This window comes from Chelonia mydas, chromosome 4 (genome assembly GCF_015237465.2).
Source record: "Chelonia mydas isolate rCheMyd1 chromosome 4, rCheMyd1.pri.v2, whole genome shotgun sequence".
Lineage (NCBI taxonomy): Eukaryota > Metazoa > Chordata > Testudines > Cheloniidae > Chelonia > Chelonia mydas.
This window is the reverse complement of record NC_057852.1, coordinates 98,087,623-98,113,485: the sequence shown is the minus strand read 5'-3', so window position 1 is coordinate 98,113,485 and position 25,863 is coordinate 98,087,623. Positions and strand designations below refer to the sequence as shown.

General features: G+C 41.0%; 1 protein-coding gene across 6 annotated transcripts in view; it reads left to right on the top strand.

Annotated features, from left to right (window-relative positions):
- FAM114A1 (family with sequence similarity 114 member A1) overlaps positions 1-25,863 on the top strand; it is a 70,518-nt gene that overhangs the window by 33,582 nt on the left and 11,073 nt on the right. For 3 of the 6 annotated variants that reach the window (XM_027822176.3, XM_027822178.3, XM_043544518.1), the window contains 7 exons: positions 584-706; positions 875-981; positions 3,285-3,419; positions 5,921-6,073; positions 8,869-8,992; positions 20,605-20,690; positions 22,218-22,379. In XM_027822176.3, the coding sequence (XP_027677977.2) occupies positions 584-706; positions 875-981; positions 3,285-3,419; positions 5,921-6,073; positions 8,869-8,992; positions 20,605-20,690; positions 22,218-22,379 (890 nt within the window). The remainder of the gene's footprint in view (positions 1-583; positions 707-874; positions 982-3,284; positions 3,420-5,920; positions 6,074-8,868; positions 8,993-20,604; positions 20,691-22,217; positions 22,380-25,863) is intronic. The other 3 variants (XM_043544520.1, XM_027822177.3, XM_043544517.1) reach the window with 2 other exon arrangements.

Here is a 25,863-nt window from a genome sequence, read left to right as displayed (position 1 = left end):
GACAGTGGATATATCACTCAATAACTGTCCTGTTCTGTTCATTCCACTTGCCACTGTCGGAAGACAGGATACTGGGCTAGATGGACCATTGGTCTGACCCAGTATGGCCATCCATTCTTATGAAACATCTGAATTCCACTTAAGCTCCAGCCCTGGGAGGCACAGAGCACCCTCAATTCCCATATCAATTCATCAGAACTGAAGGCACTCAGTACTTTGAAGGATTGGGCACTACATTTACCTCTCTCTCTCTCTCTCTCTCTCTCTCTCTCTCTCACAGTAACAAGATTTACAATGATCTATATCCTGTATCATTTGTATTGTATTTCAGTTTCATCAATTCTGCTCAATTAACATACAGGACATGAGTTTGAAATATGTTAATATAACTAGTGAGTAAATGAAGGTCTAGCTGGCTTTTCTGACCTAGAAAATAAGTTAAGCAGATGTAGTAGGCTTCATATTTTGTGATTTTCACCTAATTCTTAATTAATGTATTTACTAAGCATTAAATATTATGCCTTGTTAGTAGTAATAAGAGTGTTTCCAAATCACAGACACATGCATAATTGCATCTAAACAGGTCATGGATTAACTGCAGTAAAGGAAAAAGCAGGGGCCACTCTAAGAATTCATAATGCGAGTTCAGCATCTTCAGAAGGCGCACAACCTGCCACAACTGAGAGCGAAACACCAGGGATCATCAGTAAGTAGCTTATTAGTCCAAGTTGAACGGAACTTTCTGACAAATTGTCAAATGTATACAATTTAGGAAATACAAAGATTTTGGTGACAGAATCCAGTTCATTGTGATTTGTTGAAGATAACACAGTGTTGAAGATGCATTGTGCCTGGCTCTTTTTCATTTTATTAGATTCCAACGATGTCCCAGACCAGAGCTCTGTTGGGGTTTCACCCTCTTCTCCTTCATCTGGATCTCGTGGGATGCTGTCAACAATCACTAATGCTGTACAGAACACAGTGAGTAACTCAAATGTGTCTTGTCTTCTCAAGTTCTCCTTCGTGCCCTCTAATTGCAAGTCATATTTGAAGACGAGGGTTTGGGAGTTGTGTGACTGAAAAACAGTGTTTGAACCACAGATCTACAATGACACTTTTATGCAAAAATAATTAGCTCAATGTAAAATTTCAAGTATATCAAAGAAAGTAACCAATTTAGCTACACCTACACTGCGAGCTAGGGGTGTGATTCCCAGCTTGCCTGCACATACTCATGCTAGCTCGATGAGAGCTAGTGCACCTATAAACAGTAGCGTAGCTGTAGCAGCACGGGCAGTAACAGCAGAGGCTCAGCTTAGCAATGCTGAGACATACCCATGAAGTTCAGGTGAGTTTGTATTCAGCCTGATTTTGAACCATGCCACTGCATCTTGCTGCCCATGCTACTATGGCTCCACTACTGTTTATACTCGCGCTGGCTCTCATTGAGCTAGCGCGAGTATGTGTATGTGAGCTGGGAATCACATAGCTAGCTCAAAGTGTAGACATGGCCTTTGAGTGAACATTTGGGACTAGACTTAGTTTTAAAAAAATTCTGGCAGCTGCACTGTGTACGTCTATGCAAAGCCTTGGGAGTCAGGTGGAGGTGTGGTGCTCTCATGTGATTTTTATTAAAATCAAGTCCTTCATGATTAACTTTGAGAGGAGGGTTTCTGATATTTTCCTGGCAGATAAAACAAAACAATCCTACATTTGCTTGGTTCAAGACTTTTACTAAATGATTCCTTTTCTTCTCTACCCTGGCCTCCACTCTTTGCCTAGTCTCACATCTGAAACTGTCTCTTTGACACTGCTCTCTGGATATCTTGGTGACATCTCAAACTCAACATGGCAAAATTTGAGCTATCTATTCATCTTTCCTCCCTTATCCATTATTACTATTGTCCTCTCCATATTCCTTGTCATCCAGGCTCAAAACCTAAGCATTGCATTTCACTCTCTTCTTCCCTCTCCTCCCCTGTATCCCCGCTTTTGCCTAATCCTGTTGCTTCTTCCATTTTACCATCTCCAGTATCCATCCACATCTTGCCTTGTTCCTTTCAGTGTGTATAAAATGCTACCACTACAGTCATTTTCCTTTAAACTCTTTTGCATGGTGCTCTAACATGGGATTGCAGAAAATTGCAGGCAGCATCTAGGGAGCATAGGTGGTAGTGAAAAACTGGTGAGGGTGATGTTCCATTACAATGACTGTCCAGCTCATTCGAAGCATAGCTTTGCTCTAATGTCAAGGATTCTGGAAACATGGGAAGACTTCCATTGACCACTCCTTGAGGGCTGCAATGAGAGTCACAGAGTCAGTGAGGTTGTAGCTACCCACGATTTGCTGGTGGTGGGTTTGGGTGAGACTGCCTGAGCTCTGTGGGGAGGCCAGTCTGCATGTGGGAGAATTAGGAGGGTGAGCTGGAAAGTGAGAGCTGTCCACGTGGGTGGTGAAGGCCATCATATCAAGGTAACAAACGGTATCAAGAAGAAAAAGAGGAGTTCAGGTTCCTCATGGTAATGTAGTGACTCCTGCCTGTTGTTGAAGAAAGTTTCCTTCAATGTGCTAATACGGAGAACAAAGGCAGTCTTGACTGCTGAGACCTCTGTAAAGTTTTCCATGTTCAGCTCCTCTTTTGAGAAGCTGCCAAACATAGAGTCTAGGCTAAAGACAGAACAGTTAGCCAGTGTAGGTTCTTCTTCCATGTAGCTGAACCAATGAGAGAGGTGAATAAAGCTGATGAGAGGACAGAGGATCAATGGTTTTATGTGAGAGAATCTCCCATGTAGCAGTTCTTTGCAGCTGTCAAATGAAAAAAAAAAATCAGTTCCATGAGTGAGGTGAGCTCCTCTCATAAGGGTCCTTAACTTCAAAGGAACCTTTTGTACCTAAGATTTGTACTGACCCACTGCATGTTGTTTACAGGAAAAGATGAGTCATCCATGTATACAAAGCAAGTATGGCTTTATTCTCTGATTATTATTATTTAATTTATTAAGAGAATTGCTATTGGGCATATTTCTTATTGACATCAAACTATGAAATATCATTCAAAATAAGTTAATTATAAAGCCTTTGTATAGTACTTTTTCTCCAGGAACATGGATTCAAAGCAAAGTGAGATGATTGATGAAGTCATAAATCCTATTATTAGTAAGGGTGGAGAAACTTTAGGAAATTAAAAATTCAAAGTCCGCATCAGCAGTATCAATGTTTTTTACAATTTCTTATTAACTTAAAGTGTAAAGAAAATAACCACACTGCATTGTTTTATGTGCAGGGAAAAAGTGTTTTGACTGGCGGTCTAGATGCTTTGGAATTTATCGGCAAGAAAACCATGAATGTCCTGGCAGAAAGTGATCCTGGATTTAAGAGAACCAAAATACTGATGGAAAGAACAGTTTCCTTATCTCAGGTTAGACTGCTTCAAACCTGTTTTGTTAGTGCAGTTGCAGATTACTGAGCCAGAATTTCATTCACATCAGTAGTAGGGTTAATTTAGGATAGTTAAATCTATGCAAATAAAAATTATGCATTGTGTCAGCTCCACTTTGTTCTCTGCAGGACTGCAAAGTAACGTATTTTGTTAAATCAGCACTTGCATATAAGCAAGGATGTACAATTACTGATTTTCATAAGATACTGTGTCAGGTGATAAACACTGTACTCTGGATGAGTGATCAAATGTTTTCATAATAGTTATAAATCTTGCATTCACACCAATACATACATAGTTGTAGTGGTTTCCTGGGGAATGAGTAATAGTGGAATGTAACATTCATTTTATTGGGAAAAAAATTAAAGCAGTAAAAAATTATTACTTTTATTCTTTTAAATTAATGCTGTCATCTAGGGAAACAGCATACTCAACAGCAATGCACCATGCCCTCATCATATGAGTCAAAGACACATGATTTGTTTCTTCAAAGATTCAGAGACCTTGTAACAGTATAATCTGAATATAATCATTGCAAGTACCAGTTACTTTAGCTCTCCAGGTACAGATGTTCAGTAACTGCTTACTACTTTTGCTAACTGCAATAGAATTTCATCAGTAAACAGTGTATATGTGTGTATTAAAAAACACAGACCTAGGTAGCATAAAATCTCTAGTGTATGTAGTAAGGTTAAGGGAAATCCTATAGCAGTAGACATTAAAAGGAAGCCTTTATATTACCACAGTATTTTCGTGTTTGTAGAATGTAATATTGCAGTGAGATATTTTTCTCTCAGTAAAATGTTTCATTTTTAACATCTACCACTTTAAGCAGAAACAGAATGATACTGTTAGAGCAGATCAAAAGCAAACTAATTCGTACTAAGCAAATTACATAATTATACACTTTACCTATATCTACTTGAGCAGTGCTCCAAATGGCCATTACTGTTAAACAAGAAATATGTATAGCCATAAAATACTACAGCCCCAATACTGCAGTTGAAGTTTCTAAGTGGATCTGATTGCAAGATCACCGCTTAGTTTTGGGTAATGTGTTTCTTGTAAAGCATTCCAAGGCACTTCACAATCTAATATTGCAACTCTGGTAATAAAGGGGACTCTCTCAAGTAGTGTAGACTCAATATTTGATCTGACTGAAAATTTCTGATCTGAAGAAAGTCATCTAAATTGTAAGAACCAATTTTTCAAACACTGGACTACAGCTGCGTCTGCAAAAAATAAACATCTACATGAAGCCAGCTAATTGCATGAGCAGGTGTATGTTAATACATTCAGTTAAGTGATGGCATGTCCATCCTATTCTGGACTGCACTTAAGCAGATACTTAAAGTTAAGCATGTGCTTAAGTGTGGTCCTGAACTGGGGCCTAAATAGGCAAGGGAGAAAGGAAGTGTTAAATGGAGGTTATAAGAGGTGGGGAAATGTGGGAGAGAAAGGTAAAGTGATTGCCTAGGTTCACACGGAAAGTTGTAGAATAACTGAACCCAGTTCTCCTGAGTCCCAGTCCACTGCTTCCTTTTAATCTAATTTGTGCATGCAAAATTTAGGTATGAAGAATTGTGTATGCAGTATTGAAAATGGGGCTCATTTGAAAATCCGACCCAATATACTTTGTATGTCTAATGAATACTTGAATGCCATGTCATACCAAATTGAAATAGGAAATAGTGCAAACATGGTAGAGCTAGATATTTCATTCTTGTGCAGAGGAACAGGAGAAGGCCAAAGTGCCACATAAGCGTTAAATGTCAAATTAGGCTTAAGTGGTGCATAGGCTTTGGATAGGTTGAAATTTAACTCATAAATACAGTGGAAAATGTGTACAAGAGGCCATTTCTTCTTACACAACCTTCTGTATTAAGAGAGCACTCCATAATATCTCCGAGTGTATGGAGTACAGTTCTGATCCTCTTTTATTACAAAAGCCTACCTTCATTAAGCAAATGATCTTTGTGGGTCCAAAGGTCATTTACGGCAGGTTTCACTATATATTGAAAATACTTCATGTGGGTAGGAACCCTGGAAACAGCATTCTGCAGAGATTGTGTTCTATGTATACGTACCATAGGACCTGTATCAGATGAATCACTAGATGAAGTAAAGACTTTTTAATTTTTCCTCCCTTGCAAATGATAGCTAAATTTATAAGGTATTACCTGTAGCCGACGCTGCATTTGAGGATATGAGCAATGTTATTTGTTGTTGGTTTTTAAAGACAGTTAATAATTACCATAGAGAAAACCACATATAGAACGCTACTTAAATATTTTATTAGAGAGGTTTATCAAAAAAATTATGAGGGATATCTGAGGCTGACTAAAATTTCAGCTCTGCAGGTGTGATATCGTTCCAAATTTTATTATTATTGCCTAGAAGAGATGAGGCTGAGAGTAATAAAAACTGCCAAATCTGCAGTGCAGTCAGTAAATTAACAGGAATGATGTATATTTTTTCAGCTGTTGCGAGAAGCGAAAGAGAAAGAGAAGCAGAGATTGGCCCAGCAAGTTACAGTTGAAAGGACAGTACATTATGGGCTGCTTTTTGATGAGTTTCAAGGTTTGTCCCATCTTGAAGCTCTGGAAATTCTGTCAAATGAAAGTGAAGCCAAGGTACAGTATACAAGCTGCATAAATAACAAACACAATGTGGGTGAAATACTTTTTGTAAGCATTAATCTCCTCATACAAGTCCCATTAAAGTCAATAAGAGTTTTTTCATTGACTTCAGTGGGCTTTGATTTGGTCCCAAGGGTCAATCCCTTACATCATGAAGTCAATGAGCATTTTCCCAGTGACTTCAGGAGGACCAGGATTTAGCACAAAGAAGCAAGGAAATCTGCTATTGAAAGTTCTAGTTGTTAAGACATTATGTGTTCTGCATTTTTAAACCTGTTACACGGTGCTAATGCCCTTTCAAGCTTTATCAGAAGACTCAAGTGTAATGTTTTTATTAAAGGTGTTACCATTTATATTCAGGAACCTTGCACCAATTACACCAAGAGATTAATAAAATATAATGCATTCTAGATTATTTATTTGACTTCTAAATATTCTTTATTGCATTGTGTTATTATCCTGTTGTTGACCAACCCAAGATATAAATAGAGATGTAAGCAGTCTCTGTGGCTAGGTTTATACAGCAATGTAACCTAGGGTAATTGGGACTTGAGTCAGCTGACCCACATCAGGGAAACCTGGCCTTGAGCATCTACATTGCATTTTAACCCTAGGTTAAGAATTTTCTGACCCGTGCTCAAACCTAGGACTCTAATATCCACACTGCAGTGCACTGACCCAAGTCAAAAGTAACCATATTCCAGAGTGCCTAGTGCTCCCCACCAATGTCAACATTCTAGCCCTAGGAACACGGTGTACTGTGGGAAAACTCTACTGCCCACTCTGTTTCCTAACAGTGGTGGTGCTGTTGATGGGACTTGTGCCCATAGTTGGCCCTCCTCAAGGAACAAATGAGTGCATAAACTGCAAAGGGTATTACTCCATTGTTATGCAGGCACTAGTGGACCCCAGAGGCAGATTTATGAATGTCAGTGTGGGCTATAAAGGAACAGTTAATGATGCCAGAGTTTTTTGCTGCTCTCGAGTCTAGATTCATGGACAGGCTGGGACACTGTTCCTACCAAATGACATTGATATAAATGGTGTTACTGTCCCCACTGTTGTTATGGGGGAACCCGCCTACCCTCTTTTTCCTTGGCTTATGAAACCATACCCTGATTTCAGAGGCCCAGGCAAAAAAAAGTTTAATTACACTCTAAGCAGGTGTAGAATGATTGTTGAATGTGCTTTTGCCAGATTAATATCCTGTTGGAGGTGTTTACAAACCCATTAGATGCCAGTGTAATTACTGCTGTCTGTGTTACTGTGGCTTGCTGTGCTCTTCACAACCTTTGTGAAGCCAGAGGTGAGCCATTTCCCTCTAAAAGGACCTATGACAGCAAGGGGACACTGGATTGGTATGCTCAGCCAGAAAGTGAAGCTAGTGTGGCGGGAGCTGATTGCACCTGAGCAGCGGAAGTAAGGGGTACTTTGTGTGCTCACATTACAGATTTGCATGGCCCAATGGGAGAGGGAGAATAGTACCTGTAGGAATGTGCTTTGAGGGGAGGGGAAAACTGGCTCATTTTTGGTGAGGGGGCAGTGTTTGGGAGGGGGTGGTCTTAATTGCCATGCAATGTAAGTCAAAATGACATGATAAAAAATAAATTCGTTGTGGTTGATAGTGTGCTTGTGCAAACTGCAGATCACTCACCCTGCAGAAGGAACACTCCGAGGGGGTCATACACTGTACCAGAGTCACCACCCCTGTCTAAAGTCTTCTAACCCTGGCCCAGCTGAAGACTGGTGCAGAAGCAGCCTCCAACGTTCAGCTTTTTTAAAAGGATCTCACTTCAGCCTCCTGTTTTTCTTGCACAAATAACTGCAGGCCCATTTCAATAGCACTTTTGACACCTAATGTCCCTGTAGTTGTAGCATTGCACCTATTTCTAGGTGTAGAATTGTAAATACAAAAATCACAGGCAGATCCTGTTACTTGCACAAAGAAACAAGTAAAAACACCTTCACATTCATCATAGCCAAAACTTAGCTTGAGTCCATTTAAATTCAAGTTAACCAGAGCTCAGACTTCTTTATAATGAAATGAGGTTCATCTCTTGTAAGCAAGAGTGTTCAGTGCTTGGGTATCAACTGCAGATCAAGCAGCCTACATGCAGGGGAAAACTGACAGCAGTTTGGGGACTTTGCAAGGATATTCCTAGTTGAAGAAGAAAACAGACTGGTGAGTGTCCACCAAAGACAGCCTATGCGAATTTGGTGGGACTAAGGTTTGTGAGGAGAGCAGACTACTAACAGTCATTCCCTAGGTTCATAGCCTTTATTTTCAAAACTCTCAGTGGGCTAGAACCAGACTTTCTCCAGCACAATGATCTGCCATGACCACTGCATTCTTCAGAACAGTTGGACTGTCAGTAATGTGGATAAGCTCTGTGGGAGTAGGGAACAGGGCCACTACTCTGGAATTCCCTGCCACAGCTGTTCAGGCTGACAGGGAGTCTTCCCCTCTGCTCTTCCTACCCACTCTCTTCACCAGAGCCTTTCCAGAATAATTATAAGATGTTAAAGTAAATTGGTTTTAATCCAAAAAATGTGCTCAAATATCTTGTAAGGCTTGTGTAATATTTGTAAGAAATTCGGATACCAAGCGGATGAACACATAATTAATCCCTAGATAAGGTAGGTAGATAGATTAGATAAAGGACCTGATCTTCTAATGGGAGTTCTTGTCTACTGCTCAACACACCTTGGGGTCAGGAACAAAATTTGTAATTTCAGTAAAGAGAGGGGTGATTTGGGTTAGTAATGATCACTATCATTTCCTTTTTCAGATTCAGTCATTTTTAACATCACTTAATGGAGAGGAATTGGAGACCGTGAAAAATGACTTAATTGCTATTAAAGAGATCTTCATTCCAAAGGACTCAAATAATGAAGAGGATCAAGAAAAAAAAGGTAATTAAAAAAATACTGGCATATCCCAGGTGAGACCTGTTAAATTGATGTTTAATTAAAAAAAAACTTTAATCCAAACTAGCATGCTTTAATTAATTGAGAGTTGACAGCAGACAGACAATTTGGAGTGCATTTCTCTATAATACCCTAACATTCTTCAAAAGAAGCAAATACAATGGAGACTAGGGAAGCTTGGATTGTTAGATGTTCGTTTCAAACTCAATTGATTCACATTCTGGTTTATAGACTCTACTTATAAAATTGTGCATGCACCACAAGCTAGAAGTTTAGGGGAGTTCAGCAATGATTTTGTACCATAATGGCTGTAGCCAGTACACAGTGGGTGAGATCCTTACCCCTGCTCCAGCAACTTTACACCAGATAAAAGGGCTGGTGTGGCATAAAAGGGTCCTAAAAGCCCCAGTTCCTGCTGAGAGAGGATTCCCCTCACACAGGCACTGTTGAAGAAAGCCATAGGGCTGCCTCCAAGGCTTCTCTTTGCAAGTCCTGACTTAGGAGGTGTGCTGGGGGGCAGCCAGGGCATGTTACAGGCCGGGCTGCAGTATACAGCACTGAGGGAATTCCAGACCATGCTGTGGTTGAGAGGGCAGCCTAGGGAGGTTTCCATAGAGAGACCCTTAGGGCTGCCTATGTTATGCCAGGGGCCTCTGCAGCCTCTGAAACAGGACAGAATCAGAAGGTTGAATAGGTAGCTTAAAGCCAGCGTAGTCCCCTCTCCTCCTGGGTTGTACACTCTGAATTGATCTCTTGAAATCAATGGAAATGGACTCTATCCTCAGTAACTTAGAAGACCATGTTTTCCATATAAGGGTCTTCTCCGAATCTCAGGGATGCAGGCCTATACGACCTTACATTTTGCAAAATACTGAGAGATGTGTGACCAAGAATCTGAAATTAAGAATCACTGAAATAAAACCTTATTTAAAAGAAGTGCCTAGAGATATTTCATTGTTGACACCACCTGGGGCAGCAGCAACTTCTGTTCTGTTCTACTCTACATATTTCCCTCATCACCGTAGTCTCCTAACACCTTCCAATAGTTTATTAAGCAAAAAGGGACTAACATCTGTCTCATGTGGTTTGTTCTTTCATCCTCTCCTCAAGGGAAAGCTGTGTGTGCAGTAAAGTGTTTTAGTTTGGTATGGTTGTTTTTTTAATGTAAACACTGCTTTGAGTTTGTACTAGAGAGAGCACGTCAAAGAAATATGGCTTGCATTTGGAGTGGAAAGTGGTGAGGTCTGTGATGGTCCTTAATGCCTGAAGAATTCATTCCACAGCCTCTCAACGGCCCCCAAGAATGCTCTGTCTCCAGCACACATGAGCTTTACCCTTAAGGTGGAAAGTTCCCTTGTGCCTGAGGAGGGGAGTTGTCAGCCAATGTCTTCATTCTCAAGCTCTAAGCAATCTTTTAGATATGCTAAGCCTAAGCCATAGAGCTCCTTGAAGATAAAGACTGAAGCAAAAAGCATTGCAGATTTTGCTTTGCAAAAGCAAATCAGTAGGAAGACCAAAATACATCTTCCCTTGTGACAGAGGAAATAATAACCACAGACAAGTTCAATGCAGCTTGGAGTGAGAGAATGGTCTTCAGAAAGTGCAACAGTTATTTTAGGCTGCAGTAGGATCAACTACTGTTCAAGGTGACTCATTTCCTTTAACCACAATAAGTGCACATTGGGCAACATTCACCCCGGTGCAGAAAGCCAGGCAATTCCTATGCACCAAAGGCAGTATAATACAGTATGTTGTGTATCCCTTTGTGATCAGCCCTTTAGTGGTGGACAGGATTTGCCCTCTCCTTCTGCACAGAGGCAAATGTCACCCATACTGCATAAGCAGCAATCCGACAAGGGAACTTTCATATCTTGTACACATCTCATGATGTCTGTCCACAGATATTTACAAACAATTAAGGGGACGATGTCAACTTGCATTTTTTTTAATACGAGAGGCTGAAGGAGACTATAAAAATATTAAATATTTAAATGTTTAATATCTGGCCGTACACAGAATTACTAAAGGAGATGGAAAGAGAAATCTGGCCTTTGAGAAATGGAGAGGAGACCCATTTTCTTTTCAGATATTTGTAACATGCTTACAGGCAGCTGTGTTGAATCTCTTGAGGACAAAGTTGCCAGCTATTTGGTTTATATATCCCAGTGTTTTGCTGCTCAGCTAGAAAACTTTCATGTAGATGAACTAGATTTTTTGCTACAACTCAGTCTCCTGAGGGCTGAAATACTTTAGTCTAACCCTAGTTGTGCTCAATATGAGGGTAACTAAATGAAGTTAATGGCTTGTGATATATTGGACATAAGACTAATGATCCCTTCTGGCCTTAAACTCTATGAACCGATGAACAAGATAAACCCTTATGGGAAAGTCCTATATAATTTAAGAGGGATGAAATCAATAGGGTTCTGTAGAAATTACTCTAAAATCTAATAGAAATTCACAGAGCATCTAATCCTTTCTATGGGCCTGCTCCAAAGCCCACTGAGCTGAGAGGGAGTCTTTCCACAGACTTCAGTGAGCTTTGGAGCAGGCCTTAAAGACTTTTTTTTTTTAACTATTGTGACAAAGCTCTGTCCTTGCCTCCATGGGTCCCGTGTTTCCTGGTGGATTTCGCTAGCCTCAGAGGCTCACTGTGACCCTCCACGTAACCCTTCTTTCTCTAGAGACAAGGGTCAGTCTACTGAGCCATTTTCCTCATAAGCCAGCAAGGGAGGTGAGGAGAAGTTATCCTTCCTTGCACAATCTCTGTTGTCTCCCAATCTCAGTGATTAATCAGAATCGGGGGCAAAGCGGGGGGAGCCCAAGCCCACCCTCTACTCCGGGCTCCAGCCCAGGGACCCTAATAGTATCAGCTATGGTAGCTGATCTTTTAGAAACATGACATGTACAATTCCCTGTGCTACTTCCCCCACAGCAGCCCTCACTTCCTCAAGCTCCACTTCACCCTTACCTCAGGGCCTTCTTTCTTGTGCCTGATATGGTGTGTACTACTCAGCCTCTCCAACAGCGCAGCTTCCTCCCACAACTCCTGACATGCACACCCACCTGACTGACTGGGAGGCTTTTAAGTAGTTTCAGCCAGCCCCTGATTGGCTTCAGGTGTCCCAATCAACCTAGCATTCTCCCTGCCCTCTGGAAAGTTCTTAATTGGCCCCAGGTGTCTTAATTGACCTGGAACAGCTGCCATTTCACTTATCCTGGTAGCAGGGATTTGTTTAGCCTGGAGCTAATATAGCCATCTGGCCTTGCCCCGTCACACTATCCTATAGAATTATATACAGTAGTAAGGATATAATTTTGTATTACATTTTATAGGATGATTTGAAAACTATGGAAAAATGATAATTTTCTATAGGACCTTTCCATGAGGGCTGGGCTGGCATCTCTGTGGTGAGGACACCCACATGAGACACTTGAGTTTCAGTGCTTGCTGCTGCCTTTCCCTTGTGATTGGCCACGCAAGGAGCATTGCAAAGACACTGTGCACATCTCCTTACATTGCCCTGCAATGTCCTCACTAGACAACATCTTTGAGGGTGCCTAAGAGAATCCTACTTATCTTTTCTCAGCCAGACTGAAATGTGGGATCTTCAGGAAGGGTGTAAAAACTAGGATACTGGGAGAAGGGGTTTCCCGTGACCCTTGGGAGGCCTGTGTGACAGGAACACCAAGCCATTCCCTGAATTTAACACATGCATTCCTAAGTGTCTTTATTGAGTGCAGCCAATGCATAAAGGCCCCATAAAACTTAAAGAATTCAGTTAATAGGCCCATAAAGGGCAATAATCTGTCATTTTAAAATAAATATGATATCCAGCATCTTTAAATTTAATTCTGTTAATGATGTAAATGTTTGTTCCCCCGACAGAGCACAGTTTTATTAACTGTTGCAGGTTTCTAATTCAGACAGCCTTCGTTTGCCAACGGCTATATAATTTAAGCTACGTTTCTATTCTCCACTTACTGTGGTTCATGTTTCTGATCCTATTTACAAAACCAAATGTAGCTTTCCAGGTTGCACTGAGGTGTGTCCTTCCCAGAGCAGATTCTTGGTCTTTTTTCTTTTTTTCTTTGATTTATTTACCTAAAATGCTTTGTTTAGGGCCCTTCGGCATATTGCCATGATATAGTCCTTATCTACATTGGAGAAAATGCGGTGTGCTTAGTACTATTTAACATGTTTTTCAATACCACTGAGCACCTCGTGTGAACAAAGACAGTGCTGTTTAATTATGAGTTAGCTGGTCATGGTCAAACCCAGGGCATGTCTTCACTGCAAATAAGAGGTGTGTTCTTAACTTGAGTTAGATAACTCAGGTTAAAATCCCAGCAAAGACAAGGTAGTTGTAGTTTTATCATTAGTTAGCAAGTAGAGTTAAACCACAATTCCCCTATTGTCTTTAACTCAACTCACTAACTTGTGTTAAAACTACAACTGCCTTGTCGTCAGTGGGATTTTAATTAGAACACTTTTTCCCCCCAGTGAAGACATTGTCCTAGACAAGATGTTTTTGACCATGTTAAGTTCTATCTAGGTGCTCAGCAGTACCTAAAAACATGTTAAGTGACATCATGTTGGCTAACTGTCTTGCTAAAGACACCGTGTTTTCCCATTGTAGACAAGGTAATTTTGTAGACAACAGTATTTTATAGCGCTACGGTATCATTTGGCTGTGCTCTACATATACAAAAGATAAGAGATTTAGCTGGAAGAAAAATACTTCCTTACCTTCAAATAAACTGTTTGGAGGGTTTGTTTCTTTGCTGTAACCTTGAGGATCCATCCTGGACCATTTCTCACCTTCTACTGCTGCTCCAAGGATGTTACTAGAGTTTTTCAGCTGCAGTTATCTCTGTGGAGACAGCACAAGAGAAAGATATAGGAAGATCTCTGGAGGGCACTTTTGGGAAAGCTCATTTGCATAAATCTCATTCTTGGCAACTTTGGGATTGGGTGTGTAGCCCGTTTCCATGCCATCTTTAGGATCAGTCAGACAGGTACAATCAGCATCCACAGGCGTAAGGGGAAAGGGCACTTCTTGCTTCCAAAGGGCCAAATGTGTTTTTGCAGTAGTTTTCTGTTTCATTTCAAACTGTGTTAATATTCATGCCCAACGAAAGATGAGGATACCTGAAAAGTGACTGTACTTAATTCTTAAGGCTACGTTAATATCAGTGACTTCACATGTCATTACCTGACATTAAGGGACAAGGTAACTGAACTGGGTATCACATTTTATATGCCACAAGTTATCAGAAGTTCTGGTACTTGTGCAATGTGTCAGTGAACAGCTTCTCTAGTTTCAGTAGGCTGCAAATAATGACACAGTTCAACATAGACTTTTAAAAATAAATGAAGTGAACGTTGAAATAATAACCCTGAATACAAGAAAACTTGCTCAACGCTGTCAAAAGATCAGCCATATTGGGTCAGACCAACGATCCATCCAGCCCAGCATCCTGTTTTCTGTTCATGCTCTCTGAAGCATCTGGCACTGGCCATTGTCAGAACAGGGCAATTTCAAGTGATTCATCTCCTGTCTTTCAGTCCCAGCTTCTGGCAGTTGGAGGTTTAGGGACTCCTGGAGCATAGGATTGCATCCCTGACCATCTTGGTTAGTAGCGACTGATGGACCTATTTTCCATGAACTTGTCAAATTCTTTTTTGAACCCAGTTACACTTCTGGCCTTCACAACATCCCATGGCAACGAGTTCCACAGATTGACTGTGTGCTGTGAAGAAGTACTTTCCTGTGTTTGTTTTAAACCTGCTGCCTATTAATTTCTTCAGGTGACCCCTAGTTCTTGTGTTTTGTGAAAGGGTAAATAAGACTTCCCTATTCACTTTCTCCACATCATTCATGGTTGTATTGACCTCTGTCATATCCTCTCTTTATTCATCTCTTTTCTAAGCTGAACATTCCCAGTCTTTGTAATCTCTTCTCTTATGGAAGCTGTTCCATACCGTTAATCATTTTTGTTGCCATATCTTTTCCATTTCTAATTTCATCTTTTATGAGATGGGGCAACCAGAACTGCACACCGTATTCAAGGTGTGGGCATACCATGGATTAATATAGGGCATTATATTTCTGTTTTATTGTCTATTCTTTTCCCAGTGGTTCTTAACATTACTAGCTTTTCTGACTGCCGCTGCACATTGAGTGGATGGTGTCAGAGAATTATCCATGATGATTCCAAGATTTCTTTCTTGAGTGGTAACAGCTAATTTAGACCCCATCATTTTGTATGTCCATTACTTTGCATTTATCAACATTGAATTTTATCTGCCTTTTTGTTGCCCAGTCACCCAGTTTTGTAAAATCCCTTTGTAATTCTTTGCAGTCAGCTTTGGACTTAACTTTGACTAATTTTGCATTATCTACACATTTTCCCACCTCCCTGTTCACCCCTTTTCCAGATCATTAATGAACATGTTGAGCAGCACTGGTCCCAGTTCAGATCTTTAGGGGGAATCCTGCCATTTACCTCTCTCCATTATGAAAACTGACCATTTATTTCTATGCATTGTTTTCTAGCTTTTAATCAATTACTGATCCATAAGAGGATCTTCCCCTTCTTATTCCATGACGGCTTAGTGTGCTTAAGAGCCTTTGGTGAGGGACCTGGTCAAAGGCTTTGTGAAAGTCCAAGTCACTGTATTGTTTGGCTCACCCTTGTCCACATGTTTGTTGACACTCTCAAAGAATTGTAATAGATTGGTGAGACGTGATTTCCCTTTACAAAAGCTGTGTTGACTCCTCCACAAGATATTGTTTTTATGTGTCTGATAATTCTGTTCTTTACTATAGTTTCAACCAATTTGATAGATACTGGAGTGAGGTTTACCGGCCTGTAAAAGCCAAGGTCACCATTGGAGTCTTTTATAAAATCAGCATTATGTTAGCTATCCTCCAGTCATCTGGTACAGAGGCTTATTTAAGCGATAGGTTACATACCATAGTAAATAATTCTGAAATTTCATATTTGAATCTCTTCAAAAATTCTTAGGTGAATACCACCTTGTTCTCGTGATTTATTACTGTTAAATTTATCAGTTTATTCCAAAACCTCCTCAACCTGGGACAGTTCCTCACATTTGTCACCTAAAAAGAATGGCTCAGATGTGGGGATCTCCTCCACATCCTCTGCCATGAAGATCAATGCAAAGAATTTAGTTAGCATCTCCATGACAGCCTTGTCTTCCTTGAGTGCTCTTTTAGCAACTCGCTCGCTTAGTGGCACAACTGATTGTTTGGCAGGATTCCTGCTTCTGATGTACTTAAAAACAATGTTGCTGTTGTTTTTCTCTCTTTAGCTAATGGCGCCTCAAAGTCTGTCTTGTCCTGCCTGATTATACTTTTACACTTGACTTGCCAGAGTTTGTGCTCCTTTCTATTTTCCTCACTAAGATTTGACTTCCAATTTTTTAAGGATGCTTTTTCACCTCAAACAGCCTCTTTTACTCTGCTGTTTACCATTGGGGAATTTTTGTGGCTCTTCCTTTTTTTTTTTTTTTTTTTTGGTATATACATTTTGTTTGAGCCTAAACTAGTCTCATGGTTGACCTGGTGGGATCACCTCTAAGCAAGACAGGATAGTTCAGTCTCTAGACCAGGTCAGTTAAAGAGTTGGTGTTATCAATTATTCATATTTACTTATATGGCACTGAGATGTGTGTGGTTCTTTACACGAAAGGAGATGGGTTCCTGCCTCAAACAGATTATAATGTCAGGTTCTGCCAGCTTTACTCACGTTGAGTAGTACCTTATTTTGTAAATCATCCTATCAAAATCAGTTAAACTAATTGCAGAGTATGGTACGGTACTTCTGAAATGGAGTGGGGTTGGAATCACCCTGTGCAGAGGGTTAGCATAGCAATGTCTTAGTCCCATTAAACCCTATTTTGAGGAGGATAAGGATGGAAAATGTATCCCTAGCTAATAAATGAATTGATAAAAATGGAGACAAAACAAATCTTGATGTGCTTATCCATAGCATGATCAGGGCTAGAAAGCTGTTTCTAACAGAACTGTGTTTAGTCATATTTCCCCAAAAAGGTGCTAATGTGGATTCCGACACATGGTAGATCCAACCAACCAAACTAAGATACTTTTAGGAGATTACATAGATAAAATGGTAGAATTGCATGGCAGAAATTGTCATCATGGAAAGCATTATCTGTGAAGCCAAAGATAAACTAAAAGATAGTAAAATATATGCATCTTGGGAAGCCCCACAGAAACAACACAATAGGCCCTGGGGAAACAATGATTGTAGTTTGAGTTGTCATAGGCAAACAAAAGGAATCTATATGACCAAGATGGAGTTCAAGCACAGATAATCTGTTGTTTATTCACAAACATTCTACAGTGAAAGAAAGTCCTGCCCCTTAGACCAGTGGTTCTCAAACTTTTTTTCATGGACCACTTGAAATTGCTGAGGGTCTCAGCGGACCACTTAATGATCTTTCCAAATGTTGTTTGTACCGTTAGCTAACTATGGTAAAGCACTTTGGATAAAAGAGCTATATTAAAAAAAACCTTAAAAATAATTAACTTTTTTTTGTTCTACAAATAAAAGCACAACCCATAACTATTTTACATTTGGGGACAATGTATACCTTCAGATCAGCGGCACTGCTATGGGTACCCGCATGGCCCCACAGTATGCCAACATTTTTATGGCTGATTTAGAACAACGCTTCCTCAGCTCTCGTCCCCTAACGCCCCTACTTTACTTGCGCTATATTGATGACATCTTCATCATCTGGACCCATGGAAAAGAAGCCCTTGAGGAATTCCACCATGATTTCAACAATTTCCATCCCACCATCAACCTCAGCCTGGTCCAGTCCACACAAGAGATCCACTTCCTGGACACTACAGTGCTAATAAACGATGGTCACATCAACACCACCCTATACCGGAAACCTACTGACCGCTATTCCTACCTACATGCCTCCAGCTTTCACCCTGACCACACCACACGATCCATCGTCTACAGCCAAGCTCTGCGATACAACCGCATTTGCTCCAACCCCTCAGACAGAGACAAACACCTACAAGATCTCTATCAAGCATTCTTACAACTACAATACCCACCTGCGGAAGTGAAGAAACAGATTGATAGAGCCAGAAGAGTTCCCAGAAATCACCTACTACAGGACAGGCCTAACAAAGAAAATAACAGAACGCCACTAGCCGTCACCTTCAGCCCCCAACTAAAACCCCTCCAACGCATTATTAAGGATCTACAACCTATCCTGAAGGATGACCCAACACTCTCACAAATCTTGGGAGAAAGGCCAGTCCTTGCCTACAGACAGCCCCCCAACCTGAAGCGAATACTCACCAACAACCACATACCACACAACAGAACCACTAACCCAGGAACCTATCCTTGCAACAAAGCCCGTTGCCAACTGTGCCCACATATCTATTCAGGGGACACCATCACAGGGCCTAACAACATCAGCCACACTATCAGAGGCTCGTTCACCTGCACATCCACCAATGTGATATATGCCATCATGTGCCAGCAATGCCCCTCTGCCATGTACATTGGTCAAACTGGACAGTCTCTACGTAAAAGAATAAATGGACACAAATCAGATGTTAAGAATTATAACATTCATAAACCAGTCGGAGAACACTTCAATCTCTCTGGTCACGCAATCACAGACATGAGGGTCGCTATCTTAAAGCAAAAAAACTTCAAATCCAGACTCCAGCGAGAAACTGCTGAATTGGAATTCATTTGCAAATTGGATACTATTAATTTGGGCTTGAATAGAGACTGGGAGTGGCTAAGTCATTATGCAAGGTAGCCTATCTCCCCTTGTTTTTTTCCTACAAACCCCCCCCAAGACGTTCTGGTTAAACTTGGATTATTGCTGTGCACATTGTAAGATGAGCTATTGCCAGCAGGAGAGTGAGTTTGTGTGTGTGGTTTTTGGAGGGGGGTGGGGGGGGGTGAGAAAATCTGGATTAGTGCTGGAAATGACCCACCTTGATTATCATGCGCATTATAAAGAGAGGTTTCAAAGAGGGATGGGCTATTACCAGCAGGAGAGTGAGTTTGTATGTGTGTGGGGGGGGGGGGGAAGGGTGAGAAAACCTGGATTTGTGCTGGAAATGGCCCTACTTGATGATCACTTTAGATAAGCTGTTACCAGCAGGAGAGTGGGGTGGGAGGAAGTTTTGTTTCATGGTCTCTGTGTGTATATAATGTCTTCTGCAGTTTCCACGATATGCTATGCATCCGATGAAGTGAGCTGTAGCTCACGAAAGCTCATGCTCAAATAAACTGGTTAGTCTCTAAGGTGCCACAAGTACTCCTTTTCTTTTTACAACTCATATTGTAATATCAGTTACCTTTCTAATGCAATGGATGTGTCCTCTCTCTCCCACCGTGGCAGCCCCCGAGCTGGGGCTGGTAAGGAGGGGTCTCTCTCTCTCTCCCCCGCTGCAGCAGTCCTTGAGCTGGGACTGAGAAGGAGAGGGGTCTGTCCCTCTCTCCCCCGCCACAGAAGCCACAGAGCTCAACCTGGGAAGGAGGGTCATCTCTCCCCGGCAGCCGCAGCCCTGGAGCTGGAGAAAGTCACCTCTTTCTCTGGCCACCGCAGCCCTGCACATTCCAAATTCCCCCCACCTCCTCTTCTCACTCCACTGCCCCCTCCCACCTACCCTTATTTCCCCCCAAGGCCACCACCTCACCTTACATGTGTATCTTCTCCAGGGTCCAGGCAACCTAATTAGTGGAGCCACACCTGCGCAGCTCCACTGATTAGGTGGGTGGCCCTTCATTCTTTCGTGTGCGGCCACCCAGGAGCACACCTTAGAGGGAACTATCCGTGGACCACCTGAATGGAGCTCACGGACCACAGTTTGAGAACCTCTGCCATAGACTTAACCACAAAAATGAAAGTTTTGCTTAACCACAGTTAAGGAAATTACCCTTTTTAGCTGTAGTCCCCACAGTGTGAAAGGAATTATTTTGGGGAAGTTTTGTGGTCTGTGTTATACAAGAGGTCAGACTAGATGATCACAGTGATCACGTCTGTCCTTGGAACCTATGAATAAGCAGGAAACACTCTTAACCTTATGTTCTGGTTATGCTGCTCTGTTGTGTATATATATTCTCATTTAAGAAAAGGGGCTTATCTGTTGGGGGTTGTATGTGTTCTTCCCTGGTGATTCTGCTGACCCACTGCAATTCTGGGGAGGTAAGCCACAACCTGTGACTTATACAGAATCATAGAAGTGAAGGGAGGGAAGGGACTTCAAGAGGTCATCTAGTCCATCCTTCTATGCTGAGGCAGAACCAAATATACCTAGACCATCCCTTACAGGTGATTGTCTAACCTGTTCTTAAAAATATACATCTAGTTCTTGCCTCTGCTGTCTCCCTGTTTTCTTTTGATGGAACAAAGAGTGGAGGCATGCACATTTTGTTAGACTAACCAATGCTGGTTCTATAGTGCTAGAAATATGTGGGGATATGATCTTTGATTTGATTTTAGGAGGCTACAACAAAAACAACACTCTCAGAAATAATCTTATTTCCTTTTGCAGCAGACACGGAAGAAGAGTTTGTTAGCATGCTTACTGAGCTACTGTTTGAATTGCACGTTGCTGCCACTCCTGACAAACTTAATAAGGTTGGTGCAAGTTACAGAACCTGCCTCCACTCCATAGTATAAAGAAGAGCTAGTGGGCACTGCTCTGAAATTTGATGTAAAGCAGTATCTAGGGTGGCAGATCAGAGCGCAAATGGTGGATGGCACAGAGATGTTAAATAGAGAGAGGTGTGGTAGAAGAGATTAGGTGAGTTAGACCAGAACCAGAGGGCCAGACTAGCTAGCTACTCTCTCACTGACAAGCCAGAATGATGGGCCGCACAAAAAAATCTCAAAGTGGGGAAAGCTTTAGTAGATAGAATAGGGATCTTTACATGAGGGTTTGGTTTGGTGTATTATGGTCCGTCTACACAGACTGCAGCAGGTCTACAGACTCAAGGTAGAGGGGCTCGTGTTAGCACTGTCAAAATAGCTGTGTAGAGAGCGCATTGAAGTTGCAGCTTGGGCTCTGAAGCCCAACCCCCTCCGAAGGCTTCAGTGCCTGAACTCCAGCCTGGGATGCAACTTCATCCCCAGCACTGGCTACCCCACTATTTTGAGAGCAGCAGCACAAGTACCACTAGCCTCAGTACATCAGCAAAGGCTGGAAGGCTCGCTCCCATGGCCTGGGTAGATGTATCGTTAGGTACATCTACACCACAGTTAAAAATCCATGGTTGGCCCATGACAGTTGGCATGGGCTTGGGCTAAGGGGCTGTTTAATTGCAATGTAGACATTCAAGCTCAGGCTGCACCCCGAGCTCTGAGACCGTCCCACCTCACAGGATCCTAGAACCTGGGCTTCAGCCAAAACCTAAACATCTACATTGCAGTTAAACAGCACCTTAGCCTGAGTCAGCTGGTATGGGCCAGCCCTGAGTTTTTAAACTGTGGTGTAGGTGTATCCTTACTGGCCAGCGACACAGTTCAGCATCAGAATTAAATTTATCATTGGTCATGTTCATTTTTCTGGGGGAGTACTCCAAACATTCTAAGCTTGAAACAAAATGTTATCACTTCTAATTAGACTTGGCATTTTTAAAAAAAGTGATAAATGCCACATTAATTGTCTGGAAAGACATCACTGATGCTGTTTCTGCTTTGATCCACTTATCGGCTTGGTACTAAGCAGTTCAGAATCCAGTCGCTTTCTTTCTAATTTCCTTTCTGAACTTGGACTTGTTTTAGCTTATTCAAAGAATTTGCTTATTTTTTCTTTCTTTATAAAAATTCTGCTTCACTTTTCCACTCAGATCTTAGTTTTTTTCTTCTTTTATTTCTTAGATACATCGTGCATAAAACTGAGGTTTTGGTAATCTTAGTCTTAATGATAGCTCTATATGCAGATTAAGGGCAGTATAATATAGTTCAGTATACGGCCATAGGTGAGCAATGCTTCAATGGACAAAAAGATTTTCTCCTATGTACATGCCTGATGTAAATAAGAATTTTGAGTGGAACAGTAAAACTAGGTAAAGAAAAATGTATTGTTAACTTGTGTTTCAGCAACATTATTTGATCTTCCACACTTGAGTAATAGGAGTTTTTTTTATGGGGTTTGTTTGGCAGGCTAGGAAAAAAGCTCATGACAAGCTGGAAGAAACCAACTTCTCCACATCACTAGACTTGGAAGAGAAGCCAGAGGAAAACAAACAGGAGGAACAAAAGACTGAACAAGGAGGAGGAGATGGTGGTGATAAAACAGAAGAAAAGAAAAATAAAACTGTGGAGGTAAAATAGTCCTAGAAGGAGAAATTTCATAAACAAAATCATAATCTCTTTGGCTGGATTCTCTAAACAACCAGCATTGGTGCTTCATCCTTATGTGTGGTACTGTTGTTTTTAATATCTCCAGGGGGAGAAATTATTTAGTTTTATAAAGGAACTTAAAAGAGATGGTAATCAATAGCTATGAGCCCAATTCTGCAAACCTTACTTATATATGTATTTTTCACTATTAGATGATTCTTATGAGTAAATAACAGGATCAGGCCCTCTGCCAATAGTAACTTTTTAAGCTTTAAAAAAATTAAAAGCCTCAAATATACCTTTTACACAAAAGATTAAATTCAGGGAGATGGGAAAATCCTATGGTGTTTTGTCTGTAGCAATGTACCATATTTAAAGTAATGTCTCAGAATTTGGTAGTGGCTCTTACTTCAGGTGTCAATAAATGAAAAAAAAATATGATCAACTTATATTTAAAATTATGGATAAACAGATGGGCGAAGTAGCAATATTATTTACTAGTCAAACCAAAAGGTTATGATTTTTTTTTATGAAAGGTCTTTCTTAATGCTAAATATACCCAGTGGTGCTATTGCCTTCTGTGGATATAGAAGAGTACCCAGAAGTCACCTACTACAGGAGAGGCCCAACAAAGAAAATAACAGAACGCCACTAGCTGTCACTTTCAACCCCCAACTAAAACCTCTCCAAGATCTGCAACCTATCCTGAAAAATGATCCCTCACTCCCACAGATCTTGGGAGACAGACCAGTCCTCGCTTAGAGACAGCCCCCCAACCTGAAGCAAATACTCTCCAGCAACCACACAACAAAAACACTAACCTAGGAACCTATCCTTGCAACAAAGCCCGATGCCAACTCTGTCCACATATTTATTCAAGTGACACCATCATAGGACCTAATCACATTAGCCACTCCACTCGTGCACCTGCACATCAACCAATGTGATATATGCCATCATGTGCTAGCAAAGCCCCTCTGCCATGTATATTGGCCAAACCGCACAGTCTCTATGCAAAAGACTAAACGGACACAAATCTGACATCAGAAATCATAACATTCAAAAACCAGTAGGAGAACACTTCAACCTCTCTGGCCACTCAGTAAAAGACTTACGGGTGGCAATTCTGCAAAAGAAAAGCTTCAAAAACAGACTCCAACGAGAAACTGCTGAGCTTGAATTAATGTGCAAAGTAGATACCATTAACTTGGGTTTGAATAGAGACTGGGACTGGCTGGGTCATTACACATATTGAATCTATTTCCACATGTTAAGTATCCTCACACCTTCTTGTCACCTGTCTAAATGGGCCATCTTGATTATCACTACAAAAGTTTTTTTTCTCCTGTTAATAATAGCTCATCTTAATTAATTGGCCTCTTACAGTTGTATGGCAAATTCCACCTTCTCTGTATGTATATATATATCTCCTTTCTATATGTTCTATTCAATGCATCCGATGAAGTGGGCTGTAGCCCATGAAAGCTTATGCTCTAATAAATTTGTTAGTCTCTAAGGTGCTACAAGTATTCCTGGGTTTTTTGCAGATACAGACTAACATGGCTGCTACTCTGAAACCTGTTAACTGTGGTTGAATTTCTTAATTTAAGTTATAACAGTGTTAAATTGTGTTGTTTTTAATGATCTCTAATAAAAAAAATCCATTATGTGCCCTTTAAAAAAATCAAACACTTTAAAATGTAGGAAACTGAGTTGTACTATGTATATTATAGATTATGTTATTGCAGATTTTCAGATACAGGTGAGTCGCATCATACGTGCATTTAACTTACGTAAATTCAACTATACATACTTGGCAAAAAAAAAGAAAAATAACAAGATATCGGTAAGTAGTGCGGGCAATTCCGCCCGCCATTCCACTCAATGAGCATATGCCCCGGAGTGAGCATGAGATGGGAGACGTGAATCTGCTGTTCCCTCAGTCGGTCTCAGTTCCCGCGTGCCTCTCATAGTGTGAGCATCTCGCCACGCTAAGTGTGATTCTAGTGTTTAAAGGTACTGTACATATTTTTCGTACAACGTGGCCCCTAAACGCAAGCCAACTACTTCATCTGGTGCTCAACTGAAGAAACAGCGATCTGTTCCAACGCTGAAGGAAAAACTGGCTGTGCTGGACTTATTGAGAGGCGGTACGTCAGTCTCCGACGTGGTGCATAAATATGGCCGCAACAAATCTAGCATCCATGCCATCAAGATTCGAGACAGAGAAATTTGTCAAGCCATGGCAGCAAGTGTTCCAATAGCTGCTAAGGTGATGAGCCAAGTGCATGATAAGACTTTAGTGAAAACTGAAAAGGCATTAAACTTGTGGCTGGAAGACATGAACCGTAAACTTGTGCGTACCAATGGTAACACATTGCAAGAAAAGGCTCTTAGCGTCTACGTGCTGTTCAAACCTCCTACCGAAGAGGGACAGCCTTCTGGTGAAAAGGAATTCAAAGCCAGCCAAGGTTGGCTTAACAGTTTTAGGAATCGCTTCAACCTCAAAAACGTGCAGACTACTGGTGAAGCTGCATCTGCCAATGAAGAGGCAGCACAAACCTACCTCGAACAATTAAAGAAAATCACAGAAGAAAAGGGCTATCTTCTGGAACCAGTTTTTAATGCTGGCGAGACTGGGCTCTTCTGGGAAAAAATGCCTAACTGCACTTACACTTCGAAATCAGAAAGACAAGCCCAATTTCCTGAAGTGTTCCAAGCAGCGAAACACTTGAATGATTTAATTTCTGTTTACGATCCCTATATGGAATGAAGCCCCAAAATCACACATAGTATTATGGACGATTTGAGACGATATCAAGAAACATTTGAGCAGCTCAAGAGACAACAGCGACAGTTGCCGATTACTATGTTTTTGAAGGAAAAACAACCAGCAGCAGATGAGCCTACGCAATCAACTTCTCGAGCTGAACCAGAGCCAACCACTTCATCTACGACTCGCTCTCCGTCACCTCTGTCTCCTGGATCGACATCAAGCCCTGACGACCCCCTGTAATTACCTCCCTGTAATTAAAAATACAGTACTCTAAAATTATATTTTGCATATGTACTCTTTACTATATACTGTACACATGGTACATCTATACATATTACTGTACAGGGTTGTATACACAAAACCATGTACAGTATACTGTACTTTATGGGCAATTTAAGGGATTTTCAAGGGTAATTTTGACTATAGGCAATTTTAGCCTTACGCGCTGACTTTAGAAACTAACCCCCGCGTAAGATGCGACTCCACTGTACTGCCAAACCACTGAGAATTGAGATTAGAAAGAGTTTTATGTATAGTCACTTTGTTGCTAGCAAAATGAATTTTTTATCCAGAGTATAATTCATTTTCACTATGGAATTGTGCTTTGGGAGTGGCATGATCCTCTCAGCTCCCTATGAAATCAATGTAAATTCCATGAGCTTTAAGGGCTCAATTTTAGCATCTATCAGG